Source organism: Papilio machaon, chromosome 12 (assembly GCF_912999745.1).
Source record: "Papilio machaon chromosome 12, ilPapMach1.1, whole genome shotgun sequence".
NCBI classification, from domain to species: domain Eukaryota; kingdom Metazoa; phylum Arthropoda; class Insecta; order Lepidoptera; family Papilionidae; genus Papilio; species Papilio machaon.
The window spans coordinates 1,613,272-1,632,414 of NC_059997.1; the positions used below are offsets into that span (position 1 = coordinate 1,613,272).

Consider the following 19,143-nt stretch of genomic DNA (forward strand, 5'->3'; position numbering starts at 1 on the left):
CAACGACGTGACAATATATAACGAAAATTCATAGAAATAAAATGTACTTCTTGTAAAGACTTAAGTTTTTTATTCATAGAATAAACATTGGTTCCTTCACTAATTAATAGAAAGGAACTTCGTTCCATCCGGGTGTCCCAACACACCTCTCAAGTTTTTTTTCTTTTCACAGATGAAAAATACGTAGATCCGAATACAAAAGAGTAACAGTAAGAATTCGATAATTTACCGTGAGTTTTTGAGACCAAAATCCCTGAATAAAACACATCGTCATGCCTCTTTGACAAAACAGATAACAATATGGCCTCAGAAACCTACGTACAGTTAATCGATCAAAAGCTTTTGTCATTTAGTCTCGATATCTTGGTCTAAATCTAAAATAATATAACACTATCATTAAATTTATAAACTTAACACTTTCAAATACTGATCCTTTTCCTCCATTATTGCTTATTTTATAGAAGAATGCTCATCGACACTTTGTGAAGAACATTCTTCTGCCCGTATGCTATCCCCAATTCCAGTAAGAATATTTCTTGTTTTCTCCTCGTAGAATAGCTTTTATATTAACATCTGCGTCATGCAATTCCTTTCTCTTTTCTCTCTCTATTTTAATAAGTTCCAATCCGCGTTTCGCAGCGCAATGATATCGCTGACTTAACGATGCCTCTGATCCTTTTATTCTAGGAATGTGTCCAGTATATCCAGCTATTGGTGGGAATTCCGGTGATATTACGTGGTCTGGAATTGAAAAGTTGGGAGTATAAATTATACGTATGGTTCAATTTTGTTTAGTCTAATGGTTTCGACTAGACGGATTTCGAAACATACGAGTTCAAATCCGACATTCAACTAATGTCTAAATTAAACTAAATTTACATTAACCTTGAAGTAGGTTAATCGTAATTTAATAATTAAATGCATTAAAAATGCAGTCATACCTAATTTAATTAACGGATTACAGAATTGAATTTTACCTTTGAATTTATTGATCTCTTTGAATTTATTTAAATCGCGTCGTATTTCATCCCTGGTGTGTATTGTTTCCATTTTAGGAGCACTCCTTGAACGTATATAGCTCTTATTGAAATCCGCTTTACGTCTCAATTCTCGTTGGTTTTCTGAGAAATCTGCCATACAGTCATCAGCCGCCCGGCCATATGACTTGCCATATCTGTAAGTTAAACCATTAATATATTCAGTTTGTCGCCCAGTTCACTTTGGTAAGTAAACATCGCAGCGGTATTGAAAGTGTTAAAAAATTTAGATTCGGATGTTTATGGTATCGACAGTAGCGCCACCACTTATTTCACAAACAACTTGGTCTTCTTACCAGGGTATTAAATTAGGACAAACAAATAATGTGGATGCACCATTTTTTTGTTGCTAAACGGTAATTAGGAAAAGTATGGAATTATATAATATAAGAAATTTAGCTTAAATAGCAGTTTATCTGTATGCAACCGCTACTGAAGTTCAAAGAAAAAATAACACGTTCCATGCCACTATGATTTATTTGGTATGATAGTGAACTCGCAAGATGATTATATTACTCTGAACTTATTAAATACGATCGGAACTGAGATTAAAAGCTAGTTTGCTATACCTAAAGTTCATGCCGGGCACATATCCAGTGTATCCGGTCATGTACGCCGGCTGGCGATGCTTCACGCTATCGTATACGTCGGTGGTGGGTGAATTACGACGCGGCATGTTATCTAGCTCGTAGTTGTCACGAGGACGGTATTCTAGGGGCTTACTGTAAGAACAGAGATGGTTGTATGAACAAGCGTTAAGATCCAAGATGTCTGAAGAGGCGAGACACGAGTTCGTCAAACAGTGGACTTTGGACTTACTTAAACAATCCTTTGCTTCTTATTTCTCTTAGTATTTGTCGTGTGTTGTCTCCGTAACATTTACCGTATCTAAATTTGAGCATAGGACAGTGGCCAGTATATCTGAAATTAAAATATATAGGTAGTTAGTAGAGATGCTTTATTTAACCTCTTTGGTTTGGATATTCAATGGCGATTAGTTAAAAAATAATGCGATAAAACTGTTTAATAATTCTGAACACCTTGTGAATCTTTGTGTTCAAAGTAAAAGCTATTAACTAAAGTAGGTAAGAAGGGCGTCAGCTTATCTTCTTGTCTTTAACACGGCCCATATCTTTGAGATCATGGGCTACAGAAGTCGTAGCGTTACTATGAAAGAGCTTTTAATGTCTAAGTACAAAACTATATATTGGCTATTATAGACTTTAAAATCCAAATTATATGACGTTATTCAGGTTGGTCATTTTCAATTTTTAGACAAGTCTTAAACGTGTGTGTAATATAAATATTTGAAATAACAAAAATCTTCTATGGTCAACGTTGATCTGGATGGCCAAATCAAAAAAAATGTAATCCCTTAAATATCGATGTACTTTAATGTTGCCCAAAAAAGATATTCGTAAGTTAATTTCCGTGAAAGCTTTGTCATTGACCTTGTAATTTGTAAATCGATCGACGCGCTGAATGCGGCTCTGGAAAACTATATAAACATCTGATACTAAGCTCACACACGCAAACGCTCAAATTTATGGAAACTAGGTTAGGTATTATATTATTGTTTTATTATAATAAGACCTAGAAACGTAAATTAGTACCTTTTAAGATAAGAGAAATCTTCAGTGACAAGTTCAAAAGGGAAAAAAGAACACAAACTATTTTATATGTACTCAAGTTTATTAAAATTTGAATTTAACTGATACACTTGTTAATTGGTCTCTAAGCAGATCCTTACGTGTAATTTTAAGGCTTGGTTGAGTAACTATTAAAGTACTTTTAATGTGGCAGTAAGGGCTTGCTTGCCAACTCCCAATATCGGTGAGATGAGGAAAAATTAAAAAAAAATATCTGCCAGTACAAACAACCGCAGATACAAGTTAAAAAATAATTCATTGCCACCGTAGCTGGCACAAAGGTAGACGTTTAGTTCTGTAATTGCTTTTATCGAATGTTTCGCGTTTTCCCGCCAATCTGTATGTAGAATCATTGTAGGGCGGGAACGGCGGTGCCTGGTACTTTACCCGGCTTTATTTGCTATTAGCACAGATACAAAAATTCCATATTTTTTTTTTTTTTTTTTTTTTTTTTTTTTTTTTTTTTTTTTTTATGGGAGGCTCCTTTTGTGCCTCCCCGCTGCTCCCCCTGACATAAGGGTCAGAGACTTTGTTTTCGTTATATTATTTTGTTGCCCTTTGTTTAGTTTATGTTAGTTGTTTTTTGATTGCTCATCTAATTGGTGCTATTGTTATAGGCGGGGTGACTCTTCTCTCTTTGTATGCAAGCATACATACAAGGAAGCGTCGACGGTTGCGGCTTTGTTTCACAAATTCCGATAAGTGCCTTTTCAGTAACTCCAATTTTGATTTTTTACTATTTGCTGTTTTAAGTTTTTATGATTCTTTAAATTTTGTTCTATTTCTATGTCTTGATTTCTTTTATAATTTTAATTTTACTTTGTTGCGTTTTATGTTTCAGGTAACCGAAAATCGGCGGATCCAAAAGGGCAGAAGTATTTTAGATGCATGGGACGACCGCGACGGCTTCTTTTGCGCGGTGATGAAAGACAGACTTATTTTTTCTCTTTTTAGGGGCACCTCTAGACTCTGCGCTGTTGCCGCATAGCAAAACTCGGCGGTCAATCCATTGATTCTCGGAGCGTTTTTTCGGGCTCAACGACTTAGAGGTCCACACGACTTTTCCTCTGATAAGTGCCGGGTGACATGCCTCATCATGCAACTCGGCATTTGTTTCCGAGTATTTTCTCCGTTGGTTTTGCGGACCTCGGCATCGTTCAACTCTATATCCTTTATAGCTTTTTGGTGTTTTTCCCACAGCCCACTCGCAGCAGCTCGGGGCGACGCTGGATGTACGGTTCTTTTTTCCCCGGTCTTCTCGTTTTTTATTGGTAAGTATTTAAATTTAAATTTTGATTTTGATTCACAATAACAATTCAGTTCTTTTTGTTTCATTAGTAATTTAATTTTGAATTTTTTGTCCCGAATTTCTATAATAGCCTTTATAAAATTATATACTATTTTATTCCGACTATTATTAATAATTTTTCCAAATTTTATCTTTTTATTAGTTTTATTTTCTTGTAGATTTTTATCTATTTTGTCACGAGATTTCCTCCTGTTTGCCGTTCTCGTATTATCTATAATCTCGAGGAGAGCAACCGAAGAATTATAGACCTCGTCGCGAACAATCTCCATCTTGTCTCCCCGAATATGATCGAGCGTGGGTTTAAGAAGAGTGCCCGGTGCGCCTTTAGCAGTATGAGAACGACGATCTGGCTATAGCGTCCCATCGCTCTCGCACCGGACACTCTCGGCTGAACGCATTGTGATCTGCTCTATCCAGTTTGGCCGTTTTGCAGTTGCAGCATATGGGTTCCAGACCAGCCTGCCAGTCTACGCATTCGGTCTTCTTATGCGGCCCCCCACAGTGGCTACATTTCTCCACAGTTTCTGTACATAAACGTTTAGGATGGCCATATCCCAGGCAAAGCGAGCATTGAACCAACGGCGATTGGTCTTCGACCCTAACTCGTTGTAGATCAATTCGTACTCTGCCTGCCTCGGTCAGTTGCTTCCATATCTGTGGGTTCACTCTCATCACTATGTGGTGCGTCAACGGGTTTCTCGCTTTCTTTTTGTATATTATTTCAAATTTTTCCTTCTCGATTCCGTCTCTTAACATATCTTTATTTTGATTTATTATCGCGACAATAATTTCTTCATCAAAAATTCCATATTAAAACAATCGTTGTTCGTGTCCAACATTAATTTGCTAAGTTTTGCAACTCCGATAATTTATATTTTGTTATACTTAATCGGCTAAATCTTAACTCTTAAGTCTTCATTATGTGTATTAGGGGAGGTAAGAGGGATAGAGAGATTCTTTATTAGGGGTAAGTCTTAATTATAAGGATAAATCATGGAATGGCGGCTACATTAGAGAGACGGTGCAGCGGGAACTTTGGAAGATATTAGAAATTATTTTGAATTATTCTACAATTTATGATTGCATTCCGTTTCACTTCGCGAAGATGTTACGCAAACTATTCATTTGTTAAAACGTTTTGTCTTTTGTTATCGTGGGAATAGTTTATGCGACTTCCGTTTACGCAATCCGTAGGAATTAGATACTCGCACAGTTATGCAAAACAAGGATACCCTTCCTTTCTTTACAGTATTTATAATACTTACAGAACATTATTCTCCTTGATATGTTTTAAATGGGTGTTTCGATGGTGGAAATAATTAAACTTTATGTCAGTCTTTTGTCTATACCATACCGTCATATATTTATTTGCCATACAAATATTCCACTTCATTGACCCGCTTAGCGTGGACCTGAATGTAGGTCAAGTTGTAGTCGGTACAAATTGATAGTTGAAATGTAAAGAGAAAAAAGTGAAAACGTTTTTTAACAACAAATTATTTTATTTTATTCAGTAATATTTTGAGATGTTAAAGCAATAAAAATATTAAAATTACCCTTGGATAGAATATCTCTCTCCCTCTTCTGTTTTATAGCTAACTATATTTTTTATTTAGGTAAAAAATGAATATAGTACTTATATAGTTCACTAATCGTCCAAAGCTAATACTTAACATGTACTTGTCACATCTGTGAAGACAAGTAACATACCTTACACCTTTTAAAACGTTTTAAATATAGCATAAAAATAACATACACCGAAGCTTATACTTCTATGGTAACTTGATCCAAACAAGGTCAATGTGCGTCCTAATTCAAGGAAATTAATTAAACTGCAGTTAGAACTTTGTGTCATTCATTCGAACGTAAGAACCTTCCAAATTTTCTGTTGATGGTAATTTGATAAATGTAGAAAGTTGAATTTTGACTATGTTTTTTCTGAATATATTGTATTTCTTGGTAGTAGCGAAATTAGTCGACCTTTTACAAACAAAAATTAACTTCTAATTTTAGTAAAGTATCGTTTTTCATCGATAATATTATTGTATGGCCCGCGGTTTTCTATATTCACTCAATGAGTACGTCCTAAGGATGTCAACTGAAGTTGCCATGACTAAAGCCATTAAAATAAAGAAATGTTATTGTCCAGCGGTAATTGTTACGTGAATCTGTTTACATGCGCACTTGTAATTACAATGTCACAAAAGCAATAAGATTGTTTATTGTTAAACATTTTGGCGGTTTAGGTAACAATGTTGAATATTTGGATAATGAAAACGTAAACCGGATAATGCTGACAAATATAATGGATATAAAACGAATCGAACGATCACTTCTTCATTCATTGTAACCCGCAAATTATCAGTGGCAGCACGCAATGCAGTCCCTTTGCCTATTTCTTTGTTTTTTAGAAGTTATTAACGCGATGTACTTCGCCTCTATAGGCAGACCGGGGTGTATCACCTATAACAATACTTGTAAGTTCATGTACACTTCAATTTTTTAATAAAGTTTTATACTTATAATGAAATTTTTAAATTAAATAATGTCTTTGTAATTTTATGTCATTAAGAACCAATGGAAGTTAATGACGGACACGAAAGTGTCCACTTCCAATAAATAAAATATTTTCGTTTGTTGCGGAACACTTCTGATAGTTTATGGTGGGGTGAGTGGAAGTTGGAGCACTCTTTCACTCTTAGATCTACCAGGACTAATGTTGTTATTTTCAGGTGTAGCTTCTTGTCCCGAGAATATGCACCGTGTAGACAGCGAGTGTCGACCAACGCCATCACAGCGGACATGTGATGAGCCGGTCGCTATGCCCATGGGGGTCATTTGCGACTGGTCCAGATGTGATTGTGACTTCCCCTTTGTGTTACATCTACCATCGGGATATTGTTTCGCTTATGAGGACTGTCCTTGAGGGAGAAATGTGTTTAACAATGTTAAGGCGCTTGGATAGATGAATAGTGTTTTTTTTATATCATAAGGTGGCAAATGAGCAAACAGCCACCTGGATTCGCCACAATAGCGAGGCGACCGTTGCCCATAGACATCCGCAAATGCAGATGCGTTGCCTACCTTTAATCAACGGTGAAGGGGACGCACAGAAAGAGGATATTTCTCCTTCCTATGCGTCCCCTCTTCCGCCAAATCCACTTCCCCTTCCCATCCTTTCCTATTAAGAAAGGGAAAGAGGACTAAAATTAGGCTTCCGGTACCACACTCATCAGACGAAACGCGGAATTGCTTCCACTTCACGCCTGTCTTCTGTGTGGTCGTGGTATTGCACCGGTCGACCCAGCCAATTCGTGCACCCAACAAATATTGTTGTTGCGGGATCTACCACTGTTAAATACAGTGAAAGTGTTAAGTTGCAGTTGAGTTGGCTTGTACTTTCATAGTAAATTTATCAAATAGTTAATTGTGGTATGTAAACTGTGATTGTCTTTGTCGCTAGCCAGTTTTATTAGTAAAGAGAAGTAAAATTAAAACGTAGAAAATCTTTTTAAGCACCACTTTTATGAAGAATGTTAATTAGTTAATCTCTTGATCTCGTTATTGCTCGGGTCACTCGTAAAGTAATTTTATTATAATTCTGACATAGTTATTATTTATAATGAATTAAAACTAGCTGAAATATGTATGTATGTAGGTATAAAGCAATATACCTTTCATTTTGAAGATTATTATATGCGAACAAGTAATGTATTTCAAATATTCAGGATAATGTTGTCGTCATCCAACTTGGAATGATTTTTAGACCCCTTGTAATTTAACGCTTCAGCAAAACGCAATTATAGATTACAAGATTACTGTAATATGAAATCTACGTACATGAGATGTAATAATTTCAAAACATAATCAATGCCTGTAATATCAAAGTAATATAACATTAAAAATGTTTCAATGTTTATACATTCTCATACGGATTTAATGACGATAATTCTAAAAACATCACCAGTTTATATATTTTATAACTTCAGACTTTAGTGGTTTTTACTAATATACTGTTTGTAAGAAACGGGATTCTTACCAGGATTAGGCTGTTGCTGGCTGTCAACCCGTGAACATCGCGTATGCAACTGTGCCGAAATATCGGGAGCTCAAATAGCCTAAGTAAGAATCCCGTTTCTTACGAACAGTATGTTTGTATGTTTTGTTTAAATTAGAGATAGGCAACATTTTTCTTGCTTAGACCACTACATAAGGACATCGTGCTCCTCTACCGAGGCTCGTGGACATGGACCAATTTGGGAATCGAGTCTAAGTCATTGATCAGATAACTTAAATTTATTAAGATGTTCTAAATATATCAGTGAAGTTTTAATCCAACAAAATGTAGCTTTATATATTTAATGCTTCTTTACCCATCAGTCTTAATACTTTCCGCTGACTTGCTAATCTTTTTCCGTAAGTTAATAGTCCGGTCTCGGCAAACTTATTTGTTCGATTGTATCTTACGAAGGAGGGAATAGATCAAATGGATAAGGGTAATAACACAGTCACTACGATTACTTAAGTACAAGAAGTATGTAGGTATTGTTTTCATAGCAGGGTAAAGAATAGCCTTGAAGTATATAGAGATGTAATTTGAGCTCCATTAACTATTTATAATTTAACCGTGGGTTACCACTGTAGAAAAATCTTTAAAAATAAAATGTCGATCTTATCATTTGACAAGACTACAATTAGTTTGTTGGTGTTCGGTTTATCCTAAAATCCTACTTAAAAATTTTCTGCGATTATAATTAATAATTTTATAAATGTTTTTTTTGGACATAAAAGTATGTAAGATTTTTTATTTTACAATTCGATGTTATCAAATTATAACTTTGTCGATTTCAAATGAAATGTCGCATACTGGGTGTGGTGAGTCGATTAAAGAATCATAGCAGGTAGGACGATGTCCATTGTGCTAGGCAATTGTGGATTCAGCAATAGAATGTACTACCTACATCGTGATTTATTTGGAAATCTCATTTAATCTAAAAGTATTTGTGACATTCAATCATGATTACAAATCAAATAAGATCCACCTGTATAACATGATATTGTCATCACGCTCATTCTGTTGGAAAAAATAGAGATAATATTATGTTTTTGTAGTATTTCTACAATATAAACTCATGGTAATATTGACACTACAGAAAATATATAAGATATAAGTAATAAAAGGTACAAATATATTTCAAATTAACACCCGAGCGTAATTCCTTTCACAGAAATCTGTCTGAAGCGTTTTCGATTAACTCAATACTGAGACTAACACTAATAAATATGATTTAAATTATACTTATAAATAACACAGGTTGAGATGCTAGAGTTATAGCAGTGTAAAACAAGATTACAACGTGTTTATTAACACGAGGCTCGCATCAAATGCAAAGAAAAAGTTCAAACATGACATTTCTGCAATGAAAGAAACTATGCAATGCTCAATAAGCTACGAGGGGAGGTCCAAAAGTTCGCGGAATGGAGGGGATGGAGTGGGGATAGGGTAGCTCGCTTAGTGTCATACTAATTGGGCACTCATAATTAGTATATATATAACATTTCAACCCTATAGTGCCATTCGTTTACGAGTACTCGCCTGCTGAACAAGTCAATCCGGAAGCAAACTGCAACTATGGAGAAAATTGAACATCGCGCTGTGATAAAATTCCTTACCAAGCAAGGAAAAAACGTTCAAACCATTTTAAATGAAATGGAAGCCGTTTATGGAGATCAGTGCCCTGGTAAAACAATGGTTTATAAGTGGCATGGTCTTTTTAAACATGGTCGAGATTCAATTGAAGACGACTCTCGCTCTGGGCGGCCAGCTGACGCCACCACATCAGACATCGTCGAAAAAGCCGAAAAACTTGTACTCGAAGACACACGTTTGAAGAAGAAACAATTATCTGCATTTGTTGGAGTATCAGATACAACTATTTTGCGTATCCTGCACGACCACCTGGGCATGACAAAAGTCAGTGCAAGATGGGTGCCGAGAATGCTCACGCCGCTTCAAAAACAGCAGCGCGTCGACGCGTCTAAGCACTTTTTGGAGTTGTGTGGAGACGAGCCCGTGCAGATTTTGGAGCGGATTGTTACTGGAGATGAAACATGGGTTCATCACTTTGAACCTGAGTCCAAACAGGAGTCCATGCAATGGCACAAAAAGGGTACACCACCTCCCAAAAAATTCAAGGTGTCAGAATCGGCGGGAAAGTTGATGGCCACTGTTTTTTGGGATTGTAAGGGAATATTACTCATTGATTATAAAGAAAAAGGTACCACTATAACCGGAGAATACTACGCACTCATATTAGAAAAGTTAAAGGAGTCAATTAAAGAAAAACGTCGAGGAAAATTGGCCAAGGGTGTGTTGCTTTTGCAAGACAACGCGCCGGTTCACAAGAGCCGAGTTGCCATGGCTGCTCTGCACACACATGGGTTCGAACCACTTGTTCACCCACCCTACAGTCCAGACCTGGCTCCTAGCGATTTTTATTTATTTCCAAATTTAAAAAAAGAGCTAAGGGGAAGGAAATTTTCCGACGATAATGAAGTGAAGGAGGCAATTTCGGCCCATTTTGAGGCCAAAGACAAAAAATATTTTTTCGATGGTTTAGAAAAATTAATTCATAGATCGAATAAATGTATTAGACTTAAGGGTGATTATATTGAAAAGGAAAAATAAATTTATTGTTATATTTCATTGACAACCCTTTCATTCCGCGAACTTTTGGACCTCCCCTCGTAGTTAGAATATTTTATTACGTAAATTTTTGTACACTGAGAAAAATGTGACGTCATTGGAAAGGTCATGAGTATAGTCGTGCACATGACCCCAACATTTTGCTACGATGATATTATTTCTTTAGTTTTTGTAATGAAAATCTAAAATGGATACTATTGTATTGTTGCGTTTATTATAGATGCGCTTCGTCGGCTGTGAATCGTATATTAAGTACATTGTTACCACGACATTTATGAAAGATTTCACTTCGATCTATAAATTCTGTATCTTCGTAATGCATAAACAATTAAGTGAAGTTTATCCATGTGTTTGTTATTTATGCACTTTTGTATGTACATACATTTAAATTATGTTGGTTAGTAATATTTTAATGAGAGAAAAAAAAACTATGCGGTTTGCTCGTTATTAACTTATCACCAGACTATCAGGTACCCATTATAAGTCAGGAACGTTCCAGATATATTATAAAAACGCATTATTTAAATTGGATTTGGAAACCAAGCTTACATTTACATTAAACACATATTTGAGGACATATTTTCAGATTCTTCAGCTATTTTCCGTTTGTGTGAAACGTAACTTTATTTTTGTTATGTGCGCTTATGAGAATTTTTTTTCGATGAGTGTTCTCACGCGTATTCGGATTCCTTTTTTTTTTTAGTGATTAACATCTGGTAGTTTAAGCGTATTTCGATCTGAGAAAGTTGATTCTTTATAAAGACTTCTGAGAAACTTGTCGGACTCTTTTTCATGACCATAAATTTTGTTTTTATTTTGTTGTTGTTTTGTTTAATTATTAATATATTAGATCAAAAGTAACGCTTTGTCGTAGTAATAAATTAAAAAGACGGGTGCTAACATTGACTCTGGCAGCTTATTTTACTCCTTTACCTTTTTTTTTAACGTGGGGAAATGCCTTACGCATACTTATATTTATAGGGGTAAAGATAAGTTATGTCGGGCTTGCACCGACTAAAACCCCACGGTGGTCGCCCACAGCACTAACGAGGAGTCACGGGATCTCCAAATAGGAACGCAACCGCGGCCCCCCAGCGCTTTGGTACGAAAGTAACCCTTCCCTAACAATTTTCTACCTCCTCGGAGCCCCTCTGTTGGTGCTTAGTGCCCCTACCCTATGTACCGGAGACCCCAAGAGCCAATCATGTTATCAGCAATCCCGTCAACGCGGACCATTTCGAGGTCGCCTGCGACGTCCCCGAACGGGATTTGCCCTCTCTCGAGCTCTCTCAGACGCCTCTTTACCTACTGTCAGTGATAAACATTCTCTCTGACGTCAATTAAAGTTACGTCAAATTGAACAAAGCTTTACTTAATGAGAAAAAATCAGGTAAGTTAGTAATTGCAACATATTATTATGCTTAATATTGATACGTCACTGGAAAAATCGTAGTAAAATCACCGCCTTACTTTTAAGCCGAATTTATATCATTATCAAACAAATATGTCAATTCTGATTTATTGATGTGTAATACTAGCTGTCGATCGCGAATCTATCCAAGCGGAATTAAAAAAAAAGGTATCCTATTTGTTCTTCCAGACTATGTCAGACAACCCTACCAAATTTCATCAAGATCCGTTGAACAGTTGAAGATACCTTCAACGAACATCCATCCATCGAGACATTCGCATTTATAATATTAGTAAGATGTTTTAATATAGAACACTATGTTTTATTACTCAAAAATATACAACCAAAATACCAGATATATGGAGTATTTATCGCCCTGTTACTGAATATATTTACGTATGTAACAGATTGTTTGATAGACAACTTACCTAATCAAGCGCGTTACTGTTACGGTCAATGCAGTGTCAGGGACATAACACTCACTAAACGTGATATGCCTTTATGTAACTTAAAACCTGATTCGAAATATGATAGATCATCTAGAATCTAGATTGTTTTAATCGTTAAGATCTAGACCGGCGCTGAACCAGTAATCAAGAAAGGTTATGGCCCCAGTCACCCTTATATAGCAATAATGTTACCATCGGTGAATGATTCAATCTTCAAAATACAAGGTTATGGATCCGCATTTGGATCTAGGTCTCTAGTCATTATTACAAACAAGACAAGGGTGTATTTTAAAATTGCATTCTTTGTACTCATAGGTGGGCATAGTTCTATTACCGAGGTACAACCTGCAACAATTGCTACGAAGTGATGTTGCAACGAATGTATGAAAATATGAAGTACATAATTTTAAACTTTAAATGTAATCTTGATTACAATTTATTTAAGAGTTATACGAGTATATAATACTATCAATTAGTCGTCAAAAGACATACTTTAAATAGAATAAAATAATTGAATATTTATTGTTAGTATCCATAGCAACTGAGTATTGTCCTTCGTGTGCTTGAATCAAAAGCATCGATGAAAATTAGCGTTTTTTATGCTTTATGACAAGCAATGAATCCTTTTGACTTTCTCCTTCCATTTTCAAAGTCAGAATCGTAGTTTTTGAAAAATAATGAAATATTTTCTCGACTAAAAATAGAACCCTATAAAATAAGATCTTGAGCAAGAAGAGTCGTCTTACATATAGCTAATATTTTTCTTTTGGCGTTTATACTTTAACATAAATATTTTGCATTTCTTGTTAGTGTCGAATTAAAATATATTTTTTCTTAATTGCAAATGGATATTGTAAATGGTATTTTAATATTTTTGTTTTATAAAATATAGCAAGTTATTTAGCAAAACTTTTCTAAAAACTTTTTTAAAAGCTACTCACCCCGGTATAAAACATCCGTTGGGCTGTGATAAATAATTCTGCTTTTCGCGCCCGGTAACATCTACCCACATGATTTTCTAAACGTTTGTTTGTATTACCACGATATTAAAAAACGACATCGTGCGACCTATCAATTCGTAACGTTTGCCCACCAAGCAGTGTTTATCGAGACTAATGCACGGAAAATTTAACGTTCTACTGCTGAGGCGCTACAAAGGAAAAGTTGTGATTTTTAATTTCAATTGCGCGCGCAATAGAAATCTCACAAATATATTACAAAAAAGTATGTTTAGAAAATGCTTTTCCAATTTGCGAGTATTTGTCAGAGTAACCAAAAACAGAAATGAATTATTTTGTTTAGGCGATTTCATGGCCTTTACAAAGTATTCATCAACTTTTAATATATTTTTCAAGCACTAAGTCAAGAGACTTAATTCATATTTTTTCAAATATATTTATATTTCATTGACTAAACTATTAAATATTTTCATTTCATTTTATATAAAAGTATTAAATTTCCTTACCGTGAAAAGGTCGTATAAAAATAAATAAAAGCGCCTGTGAATTTAATTTATGCAATATTTTGCTTTAGTTTAGAAATATTTGTTTTGTATAAACCGAATGTCTACAAAATCCTTGTATTCTAAGAATTAATTAATGAAATAAAGTACCGACTAGTAATCTCAATATATAGATAAAAATTTTACTTAGAGCAAGAATTGTTGTTTAAAAATTTTAATGTCGTTTGATTATATACTATCTGTGAAGATTTCATTACTATGCGCTTCGGCTCGGGTAGACATTTGTCGGAACTCTTTGCAATGACAGGCTTTCCGCACTCGTAATGAAATATACTAAAATGAATTCATACTTGTCTCTTATACTAATGTGTACATTCTATAAATGTATAGTCAAATTACTATTTTAAACAAGTGTCGCCACATAAGTGTGAAATTAGTATGTATCATTTTGGTATGGTTAACTGTTAACGATTAACTTTAACTTGCGTTAAATTTTCGAGAATTTAACGCTTTAACGATTAACGAAGTTAATTTTTTAATTAACGAATTAACGATTAACGAAGTTAACTTTTCGATTAACTGTGCCCAACTGTGATTAAATATAATAAGACCGATGAATCACTTAGGATAACATTTAGAGTTAGATTTAGATAAATGAGAGGTTACTAGACTGCAGTTGCTTATCAAGATATTGAGAGCGTTGCTAAATGAGTAAGGATTACCTATGTCCCATATATAAGAGAACTGCAGTGATCTAGTATTGAGTACTTCGATGTCTGCGTGCGCGACCGCGAGCTTGGCGCCCCCGTCCGCCTGCCACGACAGCGAGCGCACAGGCCGCCGCGCTCCCGGCTCGCGGTATACATTCACCGTGTGACAGCTGCTCCTTTCCACCGGCGGTATTGATGGCAATTCCGAATAATATATCTGATACATATCTACCGCATTGTTTTGTAATATGTTATGCTCCATACTCTAAAATATGACGAGAATTGTATATATGCAGAAGAAACCGTTAGAGTTCTAATTGTAATGTTTACTAACATGTCCGAGGTGCATAACAGCATGAATGTATGCGTCGTCCTTTTCTATCTTACGACGATATCGTTGTTTGGCTTCAGGGTCATTCATGTTTATATCCTTAGGCCAGCCACCTTCGACATGGTTTATACCTGAACTTGTATACTCCGCCCTATAACTTACCAACAATACCAAGTATCTTACTAATATTAAAAATGCGAATGTTTAGATGGATGGACAGGTGTTTGAAAGTATCTCTGAAACGGCTCAACGGATCTTTATGAAATTTGGCATAGTCTTTAATAAGACAGTCTTTTGTCATAAGAACATAGTCTGGAAGAACACATAGGCTACTTATTACGTTTTTTTTAATTCCACGCGGGCGATAGCTAGTTATATTATAAAGTTAATTTGTAACGAATTAATTGTGAGACTATTAACAAATTTGAATTACTTGTAAGTTACAATTATATCATTATTCCTTTCGTCATTTTTTTATAAAATATCGAAAATTTTAATTGGGGCTTTATAACAATTATGTTACAATTACACATACAAATACATTACCTTGTTGAATTAACCCAGTTTTCGGACATATTTGGAGCATTTTGTACGGCGACATGTACAGGATTGCGTAGTATATAATTTTTATACTGACTAGGATTGCATGGAATACTGACACACATTTCAGGGCCATAATCTTCGAATAAAGTTTGTTTTCCAAACTCTTTTCTCTTCCTTATATATTCATAAGTGATTTCATTTTTTTCTGGTTTCTCCATAATTTTCGATGTTATTTAATCAATACCGTTGCTACTGTAGGTACTACCTTTATATTTCTTACTCCTTCTTTATTCTGATCATTAAATTGGTTTGTACGAATAGAATAAAAATGTATGTGTTTTTGCAAAAGCTAAATATGTTCACTTTTATGAATGTATGAATCTTTGAAAAGGAGCAATAAAATAACTTTAGTAAGTAATTTTTTTATTTATGTCTATGTTTAGACAATAACGAAAAGGTTTTCGTCATTAATTAGCCTACATTAGAGTTTATTAAGGAATCAATGAATGGCAACATTAAACTTAGTAAAGTGGTATAGGGTCGGCAGGGTTGGCTTTGCGCAGAGAGAGCACGATGAGGCGCGGCGGCGTGGCGGCCAACTTGGCGCAGCACTGCTCCAGCAGCAGGCGCCAGCGGACAGCTGCCCGTTCTTCTGACGACATCGCTTTTAACTGTTGCGTCTATTAAAGGAATTTACAACTTTATTATATCCACAGATCTCTATAATTACATGGACAGGCTACAAGCCGTGGTATTTTGTGCTTGTTGATTTTCGCCATTTTGGCACTGATCATAGAGGTTGTATGTATTTAACTGTCAATAACATTAACAGTATCATTTAAGGCGGAAGAAAGTTAAAGAATTTATTTTCAAGCAGCGATCATTTTCATTTGTATAGAGATCAGTGATTAAACCTTATTGTGTTAAAGTTATAAAACTACAAAGTATCCGTTTATTCACCTGCTATTTACACTTTGCTTGAAATAATAATCTTAGCAACAGACTAAAGCTGTTATATAAATTTCCAGATTCTTATTAAAGTATAATTGATTTCCCAATACTTACCGTGTAACCTAACGTGTTCTGTAAAATATTTGCTGGAAGACGAGCGGTCAGTTCCCCGGTGTGATCGGCGAAGCGCACTCTTAACTCTTCACAGTTATTGTCCCTAAATTGATTGACGAAAATTTTAAATAATACAAAACTGACTCGAAATTGGGTACAATGAAGCGGACTTATATTTACATACGCTCGAATAACGGGTAAAACTCCTGCTATGTTCGTCTAATAAAAATACCGTTGACGTCTAAATTCTTTGTATAACCATCGGCTGTCGGTTCAGTTAATTATTTGAAAATATTTTTGTAACGACAATACGGAGAATAAATAAAATTACGTAGAGTTAATCAGATCGTCTAAGTCGAGATGTGTGAGTAGAGCATGAAGCGAGGCACAGAAGGGCGCGCCGTCAGCGAGGCGGTCGCGCACCTGCTCCACGGTTGCGGCGCACGCGCGCTGCCCGCTCCACTCCGACCACGCGGCCGCCTCACCACCCTCTGAAATTACTTACATGCAGCTCCCTTTTGTACGAGTTAGCTTAGAAGCTAACCAAAAAATATAACAATATCATGACAGTACGACCGCAATTCTCTGTATGAAATCCAGCATTCATAAAAACCAGTTTATCGGCTTGTACGAAGATACTGTATCATGTACCAGCTCGGTCTTGTATATAGAGTCTGAGCGCCTCAGCGTCAGAAGTGTGCGGCTGATGCGTGACGACGCTGCGCCCGCACACCTGCGTCCGCGCGCCACGACCGCGCCACGACACGCGCGCGTCCGCGATAAACAACACGCTTCCTAATGGACGCCATTCCTCCGCCCTAGTACATTTTAAAAACATTTAAAAGACGGTTTTAGTGGTCATCCGTTGTACTTATAACAAAAATTTTATGTGCTTTATAGCAGGGATAGAAAGTTAAATGTGAAGACTTCGTCAAATAATTAAACAGACGAAACATTTAAACATAAATAACACATACTAAACATGTACTTTACGCCGCTTCTTACAGACAACTATTATTATTACATTTTAATTTCAATTCACTCAGGAAACGTGCTTTGCTTATAAAACAATTACACAAAATTCCTTTTCATGACGCAACATTCACCTTTGAATAGTATCGGTATCAAACATCTCCAAATAGAGAGAAGCGGGCGTTGTGTTGTCCACTATTTCTACAGCACGTACCGGCATTTCCACACCTTATGCAATACAATAAATTATGTTTATTACGAAATTGTTTTTTATGTAGCAAAAGAATTAAAAAAAAAAAGATTTAATAATAATATGCAAACAATGATACCGAGTTTAGTTTTTATCATCTTCACAGGTTGCACAGATTTCACAACAACTAACAAGTCTACATAAATATTTCCATTTCCTTCTGTAATTAAAGATACATTAAATTAAAAAAATATATATGGAGTATACAATCTATATAAAAGATAGATTAGATTGACAAGTTCATTGGTCATAACTATGATACGATAGAAGTGGTTTTCCTCGGCATACCGACCCACATCCTCTAGTAGTAAAAGAAAACAACAAAAAAGAAAGCAAAATATCTTACCAGTAAATTTCATTACTTCAGCGAGACCACAGTAGCCCGCTGATGATTTACTCGGAATATGGAGCAGCGGTAAATACGCACCATATGTATCGCCACTGAAAGTACTCACGTCGGAGGATCCTTCGTTGATAGATAGGTAAAATGGAGATGATACCTCGAGGAATAAAATGATATGTAATAAAAATATTTCGTTTTTTCTCTCTTATATTAAGATCTAAGACGTACTTTCATTTTATTAATTAGACAAATTCTGATACGGTTTGAAATAACAAATTGAGTGATCTAAACTTTTTAAGATAAGGTTGTAAGAGGATTTTTACCTGTGGTTTAAAGGTTTCATCTGCCACACTTTTGACGCAAATTTTTGGCGAATAAATTTCAACTGCAACAAACTTTCGTTTCAACACTTTTGTATAAATAAAAAAGGAATATTTTGAAATTGTTAAGGTTATTACCGACATCTCCAACGATGAATCTATTATAAAAAGTCGTTACAAAGTAATCTGAACCCCACACATCGACATTTATTGTATCAATTTGGGAATCCCTTATAGTGAAAGACATCACACCTCGTGATTCGCTACTTTTCTCTTTGGGACTAAAGGTTCTTGGACATTTTTTAGCTATAATTATGCCAATCACTAAAGCATTCTTAATGTTTATGTTTAAATTATTTAAACAAACTTTTTGTACTCCCGTCATGGTAAGAAATCGAAAACCAAACAGAAAGTAACAGAAATAACAGAATGTTAAAAAACTTCGGTTCCCGCCAATTTCATTTTTTTATGCAATGGAATATTAGTTGAGATTATTTGTCATTAATGATGTATCATCCTAGTTAAAAAAAATGGATCTAATTATATTAATGCTGAAGTTAATACCTATTTAATAATATTACAAGAC

General features: G+C 35.3%; 4 protein-coding genes across 4 annotated transcripts; all 4 read right to left on the reverse strand.

The window, feature by feature from the left end:
* Positions 1-282: 282 nt before the first annotated feature.
* LOC106718936 (protein FAM166B) lies at positions 283-13,674 on the reverse strand. Its single transcript, XM_014513140.2, has 5 exons — positions 13,503-13,674; positions 1,857-1,958; positions 1,607-1,759; positions 978-1,174; positions 283-741 (listed from the first exon to the last, which is right to left on the reverse strand). Exons 1-5 carry the CDS (start codon positions 13,571-13,573, stop codon positions 509-511), a joined length of 756 nt encoding a protein of 251 aa, XP_014368626.1. The 5' UTR covers positions 13,574-13,674; the 3' UTR covers positions 283-508.
* Positions 13,675-14,641: 967 nt separating this feature from the next.
* LOC123721510 (dynein axonemal intermediate chain 2-like) lies at positions 14,642-15,825 on the reverse strand. The gene is made up of 3 exons (XM_045680332.1): positions 15,611-15,825; positions 15,068-15,221; positions 14,642-14,998 (listed from the first exon to the last, which is right to left on the reverse strand). The coding sequence occupies exons 1-3, from the start codon at positions 15,823-15,825 to the stop codon at positions 14,642-14,644; spliced, it is 726 nt and encodes a 241-aa protein (XP_045536288.1).
* LOC123720941 (meiosis-specific with OB domain-containing protein-like) lies at positions 15,131-17,279 on the reverse strand. Its single transcript, XM_045680333.1, has 4 exons — positions 17,246-17,279; positions 17,004-17,163; positions 16,673-16,775; positions 15,131-16,287 (listed from the first exon to the last, which is right to left on the reverse strand). The coding sequence occupies exons 1-4, from the start codon at positions 17,277-17,279 to the stop codon at positions 16,129-16,131; spliced, it is 456 nt and encodes a 151-aa protein (XP_045536289.1). The 3' UTR covers positions 15,131-16,128.
* Positions 17,223-19,004, reverse strand: LOC123720937 (meiosis-specific with OB domain-containing protein-like). Its single transcript, XM_045680222.1, has 6 exons — positions 18,696-19,004; positions 18,561-18,622; positions 18,241-18,394; positions 17,974-18,054; positions 17,779-17,872; positions 17,223-17,490 (listed from the first exon to the last, which is right to left on the reverse strand). The coding sequence occupies exons 1-6, from the start codon at positions 18,940-18,942 to the stop codon at positions 17,316-17,318; spliced, it is 813 nt and encodes a 270-aa protein (XP_045536178.1). The 5' UTR covers positions 18,943-19,004; the 3' UTR covers positions 17,223-17,315.
* Between the last annotated feature and the right edge of the window lie 139 nt (positions 19,005-19,143).